General features: G+C 43.0%; 1 protein-coding gene across 1 annotated transcript in view; it reads right to left on the bottom strand.

Annotated features, from left to right (window-relative positions):
- Positions 1–15,470, bottom strand: part of FBXL5 (F-box and leucine-rich repeat protein 5) — a 46,597-nt gene that overhangs the window by 568 nt on the left and 30,559 nt on the right. Inside the window, exon 9 of the mRNA XM_006884520.1 lies at positions 6,679–6,827. Within this exon, the coding sequence (XP_006884582.1) occupies positions 6,679–6,827 (149 nt within the window). The remainder of the gene's footprint in view (positions 1–6,678; positions 6,828–15,470) is intronic.

The raw sequence follows: 15,470 nt of genomic DNA, 5'->3' as shown, positions 1-15,470 counted from the left end.
TCAAACAGGGGAGCTCTGGTGGCCTAGTGGCAAGGAGCTGCAACTACAATCCCAGAGATGCACGGTTCGAATCCACCAGATGCTCTGCTGGGGAAGGAGGGGCAATCTCCTCCTGCACCAGTCAGATCGGATTTGACGGTACACACACACAAAAATAATAAAAAGATTTAAAAAAAAAAGTTCAAACAAAAAAAAATCTTCAATAGCAGTTTGTCTTTTGACTTACAGATCCATGATTCTGACTTATAGAGCCATGATTAAAAAGGTATATGGAAAAAAAAAGAATTTTTAATACATATAAAATAAATAGAGAAAGACAGAGAAAAGTCAATTTTGATATTTTACAAAAAGGGGGGAATAAAAGTAAACTTGAGAAGGAAGTAATCCAGAAAAGCAACCAAGACTGCTAGGCTGATGTAGCAACAGATTTGTTGTAACTTAAACATTCTTATTAGAAACATAATTAAGGCAAAAATTACTTTAGATTAACAGTGGTAGAGTAGCTGAAGAATGCAACAAATCATTGCGATATTACATTAAAACAAAATTGATCAAATGGACATAGATTCAGTCTGTTTGCCGCATTTTCATTTAACATCTATTGCCAAAATAAACGGTTAAGTTTAGGAGGGAATTGTTATTATGTCTTATTATGCAAAATTAAGTGTATGAGTGATAAATAAAATACAGAGATTGAAGAATTAAGAAAAACTGGGAATCATGCGTAAATACATATAATAAAACATTATGTTGAATTTGTGACATTTTATCCAAGACACTAGATCCATTACAGAGTACAGTTGAGAATTAGGCACTATTTTTATAGAGAAAAGGATCCATGGTACATATATACAAATGTTAAACATTTTGGACGCAGGACAGTTCCGAAAGGCAGGCAAGTGTAGGGTAGGCTGCCAAGCACACCAGTACCTCTCAGTCTTATGTCTGAGCTATGAACAAATAAAGAACAGTTATCAGCAACTCCTTATCAACTAAAGCAATGAAAATACTGCCACTGTGATATTTAAGGATAAAAAAATGAAAAAGAAAAAAAAATAAAGAGGTAAAATGTTTAAAAGTTACCTCAAATATAATGTTACTGCAGGGCATACCAAATAAAGCAAAGGGAAAAAAAACAATAGTATTCCTGAGTGACACCTAAATTTTAATTCAGGAATATATTTTAAATTTACTTTGTTTTTTAAAGAAGCACTTAATTACTAAGAAAGGCTGTTCTGTATTTAAAAGAGTTAAATACATGAAACACTTAACATTTACAATGCAGCCCTGTTCCTTCAAGATCAGACACGATGCTGGGTACAGGTGTAATCACGTGAATGCACAGTACAAGGAAGTGTCAGAAGTGTCCGGGGAAGAGTCCTGGAGTTGAAACTCTTCACTGTCAACCCTGAGCCAGGTTTTCCTTTTGAAGCACGTTCAGCTGGATGTGTCTGCCCGGCGGGAGCTCTGGGGGCCCAGCCTGCAGTGACTTGTGCTCTCCACGACCGTCTGGTGCCTCAAATCCAACAGCACCTCCAAATCAGAAAGACGGCTCTGTCCTTTCACGCGATCTCCAGCCACAGCCTCGAAACCCAACAGAGGGTCCGCCGAGTTGGTCCCAAGTGGACGCAGTGAGCGTGACAGTGACCTCATCGCCACCCACACCCAAACACCCCCTGCCCGTCCTTCTTCACCCTGTCACACCCGTTCCTATTCTGTCACTTCTTCTTTTCTCCCCTTCATCACCACCTCCCAGCTCTCAGGCTTAGCATCTGTGATAGAACCTGAACTGGTTCTCACTGAAATGTACCAGGTTATCATTTCATCAATCTGTCAATCTTATTCTAAGTTTTTAAAAGTAAAGAAGAAAAGATATTTTAAAACTTTTACAGAGACATTAAAAAAAAAAAAGATGCTGTTACTGATTTTCATAGGAGAAAATAAAAACAGCATCAAAGGCGCTAACTGGTTCCTAGAAACCAGTTTCCATTCAGACACTGGTTTTCCACCACCCTCCCCTGAAAGACCCAGGTTCTGGGTGTCCTCAGCCTCCACCCGGCCCCTGGAGGTGCTCTCTGCTCTCCATCAATGTTCAGGAAGGTGGTTCCTGAACAGGTAGGAGTAACAAGGGGGTAAAAAATGTAGGAAGAAAAACTCTGTTCCCTGTGTTATTAGGCAAAGAGCCAACCCAATTGTACTGTCTCTCCTTCATCATCCAAAACAAAGTCCTGCACATGATAATAGAGATGTCCCTTTCGTCAAATATGTGCTGTAATAGCTGAGTTACAATGGGCATGGAAGTGTATGGGGTAGAGAGAAGAAATAATAAATTCACGCTGTTAAATATGAAACTAGAATTTGTCTAGAGAAGCCCGTATCTGTGTGTACTCAGGAACTGTAATACCAACGTATGCAGGTCTGCGATCCACGAATGTGAGGTATCCAAGCAAGGATTTTATTCGGCTCAACACAGGGCAAAGCAATAGTGAAGACAACTGCTATTTTTAAGGTGAGCTAGGCTGGCGCCGTAGAAAGTGAGGGCAATGGCCTCTCCAAAGCTCCAAAGTCTGGAACTGTAAGCAAGCTTAACGCCGAGACCCTTCAAAAAAGTGCAAGGTGAAATAAACGGACAACAGAAATTACGTTAGCAGGGCACTGGCAAGAAACAGGACTCCACAAGACGCTGTACCAACTACGTCAGGAGACAGCGAAGCCTCAACAGACATTGAGGGTCTAAAAGGTGCTTTTTAAAAAAATTTTGTACATTTAGTGATTTCTAAATTGCAAATATAAGAGGTACTTCTTGTTGTTGTTATTGTGGTGACCAGCGCTGCAGCTGTGTCAATCCATGTCGCTGAGGGTCTTACTTAAAACGTGGGTGTTGTTAATACAGACTAGAGCCCTCAAGTAGTTGTCTAATAGACATTAAAGACTAAGAGAAAAGGAAATAAAATGGCATCATTATTAATAAATAAAACCTTTAAATCCATGGTAAAGAGTATGTTTTGTACATATGCATTTTAGAAATATTACAGAAAAAGAATTACAAGTTAGCTGGGGCTATTTCTCCAAATTTTTCTTATCACAGGATATTTTTCTCGGATTAGAATTATGTATGCTATATATCTGCACTTACCTTCACTTACCTTTAATTCCTCTTTAACTTAAATTAGAAACCTAAAAGAGCAAATCATCGGAGACTGGCCCCAAGGAGCTACACTCACAAATTATACACACTGAAACGCATATCAGTACGCAGTGTTTCCAGGCTACCACTGTCCAAATATCCTTCCATATGCTAAGACTAAGCAATTCCACATAAGGCACCACAAAGCACAAGGCTAGGTTTTTTTTGTTTGCTTATTTTTAATATTATGGCTAAAAAGCTTCCTTTTCTATTTAATCTGAAGCTTCTCAATCAAACAACAAACTTTAATGCATGAAGCCTCGTCCCAGGAGAGCTGCGTTTTCCATCCGTACTTAAGCCGGTGTCTTGATCTCAGCAGTTTCTTGCTGACTGCTGCCGCTCTCTCTACGCTGCCCATCACTCCACATTCATCTAGTTAACGAGTCTGGCTCATCAGAACTTCTTCCAATTGGCAAGCCAGCAGGCTACCCACATAGAATTCGTTTCAAAGCGGAGTATACATTAGTCACTTAAATATGCTTCCTCATGTGCCAGGACCACACAGAAAACACAGTGAAGATTTTCAGAAATTAACAACAACAAACAACAACAAAAAAACCAAATGGGAGGCCTCCAAGGCATTCCTTAAATACATACTAAGCCAGCCAGGTCATCGAAAAATGCTAGACATGTAGTTACCACCTTGAAAACTGGCTATAATGAAACTTTACCCCCACATGTCGTCGTAAGGAAAACATTCCACCAGAGTATCCTTTATGGCTCGAACTTTGGAACTCGTCTGCATAACAGAGCCTCTCGATTCTAGTAACCCCACATCAGGCTTTAATAAGCAATGGAAGGAGACTTAATACTGGATTATTCAAGCATTACCGATTTCCTTCCTAATCTTTCAAAGTCAGGTATCTTCATTAAAATTCATTTGCTGCAAAGTACCAAACATTTGTCTGGGGAGGGGGAGGGAATTCTTACATTCAAGCAACAGCAATCCAGTGGCAACTTGGAACACCTCAATTTTCCAGATTGAAAACCAGTGAAGATGGAAGGGCTCTGACACGCTACCAAAGTGCAAGAAATTGTAAATATTTAACTTGATTCCATCATCGTAATTCTTTCAAGAGGTTTAAGACAGACCGAGAGAAAACAAATAGGCAGTTCATAAAAATGAACTGAAACTCATCCTGGAACATCTACATACCTAAAGACAACGTGAGCATTTAGGCGGCAACATTCCTTTCCACAAACATCACCTATGCTGACATCAGCATGGATAATTCAACTGGGATACACTCATCAGATTTTAAAAGATGTTTTACTTTTTATAACAAGTGCTATAAATAAGCTCTAGGAGGTACATCCATTGAACAACGACAGACCTACACTAAAATATCCTCTCTTTCAGAACTCAAGAAATGACTCAAGAAATGACTGTTTTATTATAGCCATCAGACTTGGCTCTTGCAGGCCTAGCAAACAGCTAAAACGACATTCATTCTCAGGATTCCGGGCCTACAGACTGGCAGCAAAGAAAGGCTCTAGCTAACACTGCAATGTCAAGAACACAGCGGGTCACGTCCCACATCACCCATGGGAATCCAGAAACAAGAATGTGACCATGTTTCTTCATATGTATGTTAAGGAAACGGTAAGACTTGCAAAACAGCCCCTTCGTTCATGTATGTGTCCCGTGTGCATCATCAAAGAGCACCTGCTGACCTGTCACGGGCTCAAAGAGGAACCCGCCGCTCTTCCTGTGATCTCGGGAGGAGCCAGGGTTCAGAGACAACAGAGACTGGGCGCCAGGCACAGCTGAGTCTAAGCCCTCGAAACGGGTCCCCTGTTATAAATCAGGAGGCTGCTGTGCTTCTGAATGGCTGAGGAGCAGTTTGTTAGCACTGAGGATCTTCCAGTGTCTACCAGGTGACTATCAATGCCTAACGGGACACTGACTGTACTCTGAAAAATCCTACTAACAGGTGCACTGAGGATGGGATGGCCGTGAAAGCGAGAGACAAATCCAGCAATGCCTGCTCACTTCACGCCAGACTCAGAGACTACAGCCTCTTGGCCTTTCCAGTCACTTCTGTCTTCTGGGTGACTTGCTGAGGACTAGATCCAGAATTCCTGAGGACTCCCTGGCCCCAAAATTTTCCACTTCACAATGCAGGTCATGATGCTCTCCCAGGAGAGAAATGTGTCTGTCACCCCTCAAGGCCAGGTGGTGGCTACTGTGATGTGCAATCTAGCTGACCGTGAATCAGAGCAATATAACAGCTCTGAACCCTGCTCTGTCCTGGGCCTGTCCCACTGTGTCTTACACACACCTACCCTCAATACCCAGTTATTTTGTCAATCCATCTCATCCAGGGTCTCCCTCTTCTGTGCTGTCCTTCTACTCTTCCAAGTATGATGTCCCTCTCCAAGGACTATTCCCTCCTTGCAACAGGCCCAAGTATGTGAGATGGAGCCTTAAAAGAACAGCTTGGTTTCACCCTCTCTAGGGCAGACCTGTTAGTTCTTCTGACAGTCCATGGTATGTTCAATATTCTTCTCCAGTACCACAACTCAAAATTATCAATTCTTCTTCTGTCCTCTATGGTCATTGTACAGCTCTGTGATGCTTAACAGGTAATTGCAAAGACCATGGCCTGTATCAGACACACCTTTGTTTCTAGAGTGACAATGTTGCTCTTCAGTACTATGGAGAAGTCCCTGACAGCAGATTTTCCTAATTCAATTTGTCTTTTCCTTTCCTGACTGCTGGTGCCAAGAGTGTTAAATGTGAAACCAAGCAATCTGAAATTGTTAACAATCTCACTATCTTCTCCATCTATCACGATGTTGCCAATTGGCCCTGTGGTGAGAATCTTCGTTTTCTTTATATTGAGTTTCAATCCATACTGCAGACTACAGTCCTTGACCGTCTGCAGCAAATGCGTCAGGTCCTCCTCAGTTTCAGCAAGCAAGGTTGTGTCATTGGCATGATGCAAGCTGCTGATGAATCTTCCTCCAATCCTGATGGCACACTCCTCCTCATCAAGTCTAGCCTCCTGAATGATCTGTTCTGCACACAGACTGAAAAGGTATGGTGGCCCTGAACACTCAAGTGCCTCTCAGCTGTTAATGGGTATAAGACCTCTGAGCGGGTCCCTATGAACTCCCCAAGAATTTCAGACTATCAAGAACAACTTGCTTTCCACTGTTAACGGGTGTAAAACCCCCGAGGGGGTCCCCAAAACTTCCCAACAATTTCACTTTCATGCTATCAAGAATAATTTGCTTTCTTTAAAAAAAAAAAAATTCTTTACCTTCAAAACTGGCAGAATTAGATTCTGAAATATCTGTTGGCAAGAAAACTTACCTTGAGAGGAGCTAATTAGTAGAAAATTTGTCAGTCTTATAAAATCGAAAGGATTAAATACAGAGACAGCCTGGTCATTAGAAAACAGAACAGAAATCCCAACACTTAAAAGTCCTGCCAGAATGTTCTCAATGAATTCCTTCCAAATGACCGCACTGTTAAAAGGCATTACCGTCAATGTTGTCACAGTAGTAAAAGTATTCATCGTTCAGGGAGGGACAGGCTGAGACCAGATCCTGCAGGCCCGCGCCGGTGACAGTGAGACAGCCAGAGAGATTCAGGTGCTCCAGGTAAGGCAGTCCTCCTCCCAGAGTCAAAACCCTGGAGGGAAAATAAGGCAGGAGGGAGAGAGTGTCAGTCTGTGAAAGCGGAGTGTCCGGGCCCAGGGGACATCTGTGTCACACCCCCTTCACTGGTAACAGTAACTTCAGAATGTCTATAAAACCCAATAGCCGAATTCATCCTACTTCACAGAACATTTCTATTTCTGCGTCCTTCCTAAAGAAGTCGAGCCCTAAAGCCTATGAGACTTCCCTTTGTAAGAACCTTTAAGAACTCCAATCCAAACTCATCACCATCGAGTCAGTTCTAAAACCCCCATTTTGGGTTCTGGAAACTATGTATCTTTCTTTTTTTTTTTTACCAAAATGACTCTAATGATGATTTCTACTAAACATTTCTGGAATAAATACCACTTCTGCACAAGCCATTATAGAGAAGGGGAAAGAGCCTTTATCAACTAACCCTGAAAGTAAATCATTGTGGTGTTCCCCAAACCAAGAGCAGAGGGAGGATTGTAAGAGAATGAAAGCTCATATACTTTATGAATGTTGTTGTTGTTATATGCCGTCGAGTCACCTGCGACTCATAGCGACCCTATGTACAACAGCCCTAAACTCCGCTCTGTCCTGTGCCAATCGCACTGTCTCTGACACTCCCATCCCAATTATCCCAGTCACTGAATCAATCCACCTCATAGAGGGCCTTCCTCTCCTGTGCTGTCCCTCCACCCTCCCAAGCATGATGTCCCTGTCTAAAGCATGATATCCCTCTTGCTGGTCTGTCTGATACTTTTCTAAATCTCAACATTCACATTGAGACAGACTAGGAAGAAGGATTGGCCATCCACTTCTGAAATAGCAGGCCTCTGAAAACCCTATGTACAACAGAACACGTTATGAATACTGATTAAAAAAAAGCATCCTTAACATACATTAGCCACATAACCCTCTCCAAAAGGTAACACATTAACCAAATGAAGTCTCTGCCAGGAATGAAATAATGCCTTTACATCTGACAATTGAATACACCACATTAAAAGCCTCTGCCTTGGACTCTGACTCAGTGATCCTATAAAGCAAAGTACAGCATCTCCAAAGGAAAGCAGAATGGCTGTGAAAAAGAGCAGGTGAAACATGAGGGTGGCTGAGTCTGGCTCCTAACTGCTTCATAAAGGGGAACTGTCTCCATCACTAATCTTTACAGTAAGTACCAAACAAACAGATAATGGTCAAACATGCCAACCCCCACACTCCTGCACCTATTTCTAGGAATCATTAGGTCCTAATGTTCATTGCTACTTAACCCACAGACTTTATTCACAGTCGTGAGGCTTATTTTCTGTTGTGAGGAAAATAGGTTGGGGAGTGGAGGAGGCAAAGAATATCACACAATGCGAGTCCATGTTTATTTCAAGCGGAAGCTATAAATCTTAACTAGGAGCAGGTTCCCCAGCTTTCTCCCTTGGATCTCCAGTGGTGCACAATGCCAGGGGACTCACAGTCTTCTGTTTACTGACTACAGCCCAGACTCCCTGCAAGGTCCCAAGGACTGTTAGGTCTCAATATAATGTCTCGATGATTATCATGTTTCAATTCCTCTAAGAACTGAGACATTATCATAGCACAATTCTCTTTTGTTTTTATATTGGTTAGCTCACAGAGTTCATATACATTGTGTTTCACACTATTCTTCTTGTGTTTCATACAATCATTCTCATGCATTATGTTATATATAGCAATCACCATTGGACCTACCCATCATGACCCAATCTTTTCAGGTCCCCACTGGATCCCTCCCATGTCCTTTACCCCCTCCCTCCACCCAGCAAACTGTGCCACCCAGTGGTCTGGCCCCTACCCATCTTCATCCACCTGCTCCCACCCGTATCTCAATTCTTAAAATTCCTCTAAGAACTGAGACATTATTGTAGCTCAATTCTTAAGAGGAAAAACCAAATCCTGAAGTGTAATGTTCCTACTGTTCCTACAAAATTATTCGGGTGTAAAACTGTATGAAACACAATGCACATGAATGATAAAATATTATCCAAGTGTAAATTATCAAGAATAGCACTGAAACTGTAAACTGAATGATCGGTTTGGCAGTTGCTAACAGATTTAAACAGCACTAACAGACTGTGGACCCATTTCCCCCGAGTCAGGGTCCACCCTGGTGACCCTCCACTGGGTTCCCCAGGGTATAAATCTCTAGAGGCGCTCACCTGTCTTCCTCCTCATGCACAGGAGCTGGTGTACGCCAATGTTTCAGGTAGCAGTTCCCTACATCAGCCACCCCATGCCAGGGACCATCCTATGACCTAGAAGTGTCACCACGAGGCATAGAACTGTCACTGTCACTACACTGGAACGGACTCACAGCTGACTCTCCAGCAGGCACTGAGAGGCTGGAAGACACACACACACACACACACACACACACACACACACACACACACACACGGAGGCCATTCCTCTTTGTCCTGTGAGCACCTGGTGACTCTGAACTGGCAGAGAAGCAGCCCCTCTGGGTCAGCAGTGCAGCCCCCCGTGGACTATGCCACCGGAGCTCCTCGGACATACAGAGGCAATAAAGTCGTAAGCACGTTCACAGGTAACAGGACACGAATGTTCACAACAGCTCTGTTCCCAAGAGCCAAACAAGAGAAACCGTCCAGACGTCCAGAAACTGATGAGTAAGTAAAGCATGACCTAGCCATCAAGTCGAATGCTATAGAAAGAGAAGGGAATGAAATACTGATAGAAGCAACATCAATGGATCTTAAAAAGAAGCCCCCAAACCAGACAAAATACAAACAAAAAAAACCTAAGGTAAATACAAAGAGGCAGTCACAAAGGCCACAGTCAAGTCACCTTCTACTCTGTCCTTTTGGAGAATGACCCATCTCACTTCCACGGTCAGTGCAAAACCTTTAAGGATGCTAACCAAAGAGTCAAAGTGTGAGCTTGGGCACACCCTCGTGAATTTACAGACTCTCTCAAGAGCAGGGATGTCATCATGTGACAGTCTGCAAAACAATATAAAACGTGTACAATGACCCTGTGTGTTAAGGACGTATATCGGCCAGGAGGTAGAAGGCAACACGAACAGAGGCTGTGATGGCTCCGGGGACGCCGTCACCCTGGCTGGGCCTTGGCTCCCGGTGGTGTGACAGCTACCTGACAGCGTAACCTGGCTGCTGTGTAAAGGATGCAGTCATCACCATGTGATCGGATGCGGCCACCCTCCATTTTTGCAGAACACTGATTCTTGCATGACAGCTGGTCTACGAGCCTAACCAACCAAGCTGGTAAGGAGGACGCGTACACTAACAAACTAAGCTGGTAAGGAAACCGTGTACAAGAAGAATACACAGCGTTCTCTCCCCCCACTCCCGTTTTCTTCATTTCTCTAAAAACATAACTGATTGTGACCCAGCTATTCCACTACTTGGAATATACCCTGAGAATATGAGAACTGAGGCACACACTGAGATTTGTACACCAATGTTCACGGCGGCATTATCCAACATTGCAAGAACATGGAAACAGCCCAAATGTCTAACCAAAAACGAATTAATTGAGAAATTACGGCACATTCACACAACAGAATACTGTGCAGCACGCAGGAGCAATAACCTTGTAAATTATTACCTAACTTGGCAGGGACTGGAGAGCATTACGCTGAGTGAACTAACTGCGTCCCACAAGGATAAATATTGTATAAGACCATTACTGTAAAATGAGTATAAGGACCCAGGAGGGGCGAGAGAGGCTGGAAGCAGAGGGATGTGGATGTGCACGGGGAAGAGGGGATTAATCATTGGGTTGTACAATTTATGGGTGGGGGGGTGAGGGAAACTGAAAGAATTTGTTCAAATTTGTATTAGAATTTTGTAAATAAAATAATGAAAAGAAAAAGTCAACTTGGCGAGGGGGAAGGGAGTGAGGGGGTAAAATGTGCAACAATGAATGAATGAAAATAACTTTTCTGTAAACTTTGTTAAAATGGCAAAATAAAAAACTTTTATTAAAAAAAAAAATAGAGGAGCTCTGGTGGCCTAGTGGCAAGAAGCTGCACTGCATTCCCAGAGGTGCACGGTTCAAATCCACCAGATGTTCTGCTGGAAAAGGAGGGACAATCTCCTCCTGTACCAGTCAGATCTGATCTGACAGTGCACATACACAAAATAATAATAAAAAAATAAAAAATAGTAACAAGGTACTGTTGTTGCTGGGTGCCTGGGGGTGGGTGGGTCGGAATCGGAGAATGTGGGTGTTAACAGCAGGAAACACGCCTGGTCCTGCCTGGCCTTGCGGCTGTTGCTGTCGGGGCCCAGTCCTCCAGGCACGGTGCCGACCCAGCCTAGAGAAGGTCTCCCCTCCTTTCAGTGACCCTCCACTTTTATCAAACATGGTAACCCTCCTGGTGACACATGCAAAATACGCAAGATAAACCCTCACAATCCTTGGCTCTGAGGAGCATTCAAAGTGCACTTTCAAGGCAGGTCCATTCAGTCCTACAGGCCGTGAATATTCAATATCCTTCACCAAGACCATCAATCAGAGGTTGGAGGACTTCCTCGGTCTTCCTTCTTCTCTGTCCAGTTTTGCCATGCATATGAGACAAACGCAAACTACGGCTTAGTAAAATATCCTGGCTATGGGAATGTTGGGGAGAGGTGATGTGATTCGGAATAAAACTTTAAAAATACAAAAAAATCTCGGCTGCTTGGTCCAATACCAAGTGGTGGGCCTCTGGAGACTGTCCCTCGTCACCCTCTGAGAGTAGAACAAAACTGATCAGTGCAGCTTGACTCTGAGAGACACAGATGGGCCTGTAAGGAAGCAAAAGTCTAAAGAGTAGTTGCCAAGAGCTCAGGTGGAGAAGAGTTTATGCCAGTGTGAGGTGGCAGGTCAAGAATTTAGGTAACAGGCTATTTTTAGTCAATGAAAAGCAAGACTGCTTTCATTTCTACGAAAACTACCATTGAGACGCTTTAAACAGGACATTCAGCAAGTCTTTTTCATCCATCCCACCTTTTCTAGCATTTACTGTTGATGGTTTCACATTTGGTGGTACATTTTTCTTTTTTTTTAACAGCTTTCCAAAATCAGCTTAAACATTAGCTAGTTTTGTCAAAATCTGGTATTACAGGATCATGTTCCACTTTCTTCACAAAAAAGAGAAAGCTCTCAGGGCTCCGTGGGGCAAAAGTCGACCTTTTCAGGTACAACTTCTGAGAAGGCAGAATCCACGCCCAACGACACGCCCTCTCCATCACGAGTGCACCAGGGGCGTGGCACACCCTTGGCCAACTCCTCAACTCTTCCTATTTCCAGCTTGGCTGTTTCATGAGCAAACCTCAGGTTGCCAACTGTTTGGCAAGACCATTTAAATAGTTAAATTAACTTGTCCATCAAGAAGAACTATCACCAGCCAAGAGCCTGATTTCTTTTTTACTTTAAGGAGTTCTTACTATGTGCTCCTTTCAAACGCTGAACGTAAGGCATCTTTTCTTCAACTGTAAACACCCACGCGGATAGCCAGGGCACCAAGCCACTGCTCCACATCCACCGGCAACTCCGTGCCCACCATGCCGCCAATGTCGTGGCAGGAGCTGGGGAGGTGGTGCTATCACTGATGTTGGCTTGGTTTACATCTACCATCTTTTTTTTTTCTTTTTAATTTTATTTTATTATTTTTACGTGTACCGTCAAATCAGATCTGACTGGTACAGGAGGAGACTGCCCCCTCCTTTTCCAGCAGAGCATCTGGTGGCTTTGAACCGTGTACCTCTGGGATTGTAGTGCAGTGTCTTGCCACTAGGCCACCAGAGCTCCCTTACATCTACCATCTTGCTACTTCCTATTTGCTCCTCCTGCTTTGCACCCTCACTCTTTAGCTCAGGTGGCCTAGCAGGTAAGGAGTTGTACTGCCAGCTAAAAAGGCAAGCAGTTCAAATCCAACAGCTGTTCTGAGGGTTTTGTCTTTATTTTTAAATTGCAGGCAATTTTTAATATTCATCTCATCTCTGTTGTTGTTGTTATGTGATATCCAGTCATTTGTGACTCATAACTACCCCAGGTACAAGAGCCCTAAACCCTGCTCTATCCTGTGCCAACCTCACCATCTCTGACACACCTACTCCCATCACCCCAATCACTGAATCAATCCATCTCATTGAGGGTCTTCCTCACCTGCACGGTTCCTCCAATCTCCCAAACAAGATGTCCTTCTCCAAGGATTAGTCCCTCCTTAGAACATGCCCAAAGTATGTCAGACGAAGCTTCAGAATTCTTGCCTCAAAGGAGCAGCCAGGTTTCACCCTCTCCAGGATGAATCTGTTTATTCTCCTAGCAGTCCAGAGTATATTCAACACTCTTCTCCAGCACAACTCAAAGAAATCAATTCTCTTTCTATCATCCCTAATCACTGTCCAGTTCTCCGACGCACAGCATGCAATTGCAAAAACTATGGCCCCAATCAAGAGCACCTTAGTCTCTAGCCTGATGTCATTGCTCTTCGGTACTTTTGAGAGGTCTCTCACAGCTGACTTTCCCAATGCAATTTGTCTCTTGATTTCCTGGCTGCTGGTACCAAGAGTGTTGACTGTGGAGCCAAGTAAACTAAAACTGTTAACCATCTCAATCTCTTCACCATCCATACTGATGCTGCCAATTGGCCCAGTGGTGAGAATCTTTGTTTCTTGATGTTGAGCTTCAATCCATATTGAAGACTGCGGTCCTTGACCTTTTGCACCAGGTGCTTCAGGTCCTCCTCAGTTTCAGCAAGCAGGGTTGTGTCATCTGCATAACACAGGTTGTTGATGATTCTTCCACCAATCCTGATGCCACATTCTTCCTCCTACAACCCAACGATCTAGACTAATTGGCTCTTTTTCCTTTTCTGAAATGTTTGTTATAGGGTTCAGATGCATTTTAACTTAACACTTTCTCTCCTCAATTAATATAATTTATGTCAGTTTGAGGACTAAGGTGCATCTGACTCAAGCCATAGTCTTTCCAATTATCTGCTATGCATCTGAGAGCTTGACAATGAATAAGGAAGACAGAAGAAGAATTGACGCCTTTGAACTGTGGTGTTGGAGAAGAACACTGAACAACCAATGGACGGCCAGGAGAATGACCAGTTATGTCTTGAAGAGGGCGCAGCTGGAGTGCTCTTTGCAGGCAAGGATGATGAGGCTTCACCTCGCATACTTTGGACAGGTAGCTAGGAGGTGCTATTCCTGAGAGTAGGACACGATGCTGGAGGATAGATGAAGGAGACGGAAGACAATCAACCAGGTGGATTGGCATGGTGACAGCTGCAATGGGCTCTTGTGTATCAGGAAGTGTGAGGAAGACGCAGACTAGAACAGGGTTCAGATCTCTTCTTCATAGTGTCACTGAGTCATTCTCAACTGAATGGCACCTAACAACAACGACAACAAATTCAAAAACAATGGAGAATTTAAAAAAAAAAAGGAAAAAAAATGTATTAAAAAGTTACATTTCCAAGGGACAGACCTCCTCCCTGAGCGGAAATCTGGATGGAAGGCACCAGTGTAGAGTTGTACAGTAGTGAATTCCTGGTCCTCTTCCTTTGTGTTTTATTTTGGCCATACTTTATGAACCACATAAATAGAATTTCACATCAGCATGAAACAGAAATCCTTATAACAGGCCTATTGCGCAACATCTTGATAAATGGAGAAAAGAGTGAAAATGTCAAGACTTAGGGATTAGAGTCCAATTAAGCAATAGCCAGGAAACCAGGTAACGTAGTGCACTGGGCAAATCGGCCACAGAGGATCCTTTAAAGGGTTGAGAAGCTAAGAGGTCACTTTAAAGAGTAGCTGTGTGCGTATGCAATTTTTTTTTTTAATTTAGGTTGCTTATTTTTCATTTCAATGAACATCTACAGAGATTTTGGGATTCCATTCATTCATTGTTGCACCCTTCTCCCTGCACAAACCCCTCCCCACTCCCCCCCCATTTGCTCCTCTCCTTGAAAAGCCAAAGAAAAACTCCCTCACTGGTACACAATTCCCCCCCCCCGCACCTCCCCAAACCCCAACCCTAGCCCCAAATATAATCCACTCTACAACCCTCATTGCATACTCCTACGATAAAAATAATGCCCTAAAATATAATACTTTTAGACTACGCTATTTTTTATAACTCTGAAAACTTTTGACGGCAGTGAAACTTTACAAAGCAAATGGAATTGTCACTCACCCACATTTGGTTTTAGAACATGAATTACACTAATCACAATGCAATTCTCCTTTTCCCCACTTTTCCCATGTAATGCTGATTTTCATTAGTCTTCCTTCCTACACAAGCCCCTTCTTTTTTTGTATTAAATTTTATTAATTTTAATGAACATTTACAGAGATTTTTAGCAATTTTTACAATCGGAGACTGATCGAACATGCAACCAAGATGCATTGATAATAATGGGTGACTGGAATGCAAAAGGCGGGAACAAAGAAGATTCAGCAGTTGGAAAACATAGACTCAGTGACAGAAATGGAGCTGGAGAGAGAATGATCGAATTTTGCACAATGACTTATTCATAGCAAATACATTTTTTAAGAGACATAAACGCAGGTTATATACCTGGATTTCACCTGATGGTATGCATAGGAATCAGATCGATTACATCTGTGGAAAGAAC

Source organism: Elephantulus edwardii, unplaced genomic scaffold (genome assembly GCF_000299155.1).
Source record: "Elephantulus edwardii isolate Elephantulus edwardi_28Jun2011 unplaced genomic scaffold, EleEdw1.0 scaffold00035, whole genome shotgun sequence".
Taxonomy (NCBI): domain Eukaryota; kingdom Metazoa; phylum Chordata; class Mammalia; order Macroscelidea; family Macroscelididae; genus Elephantulus; species Elephantulus edwardii.
The sequence above is the reverse complement of the archived record's forward strand: the minus strand, read 5'-3'. Positions and strand labels throughout refer to the sequence as shown.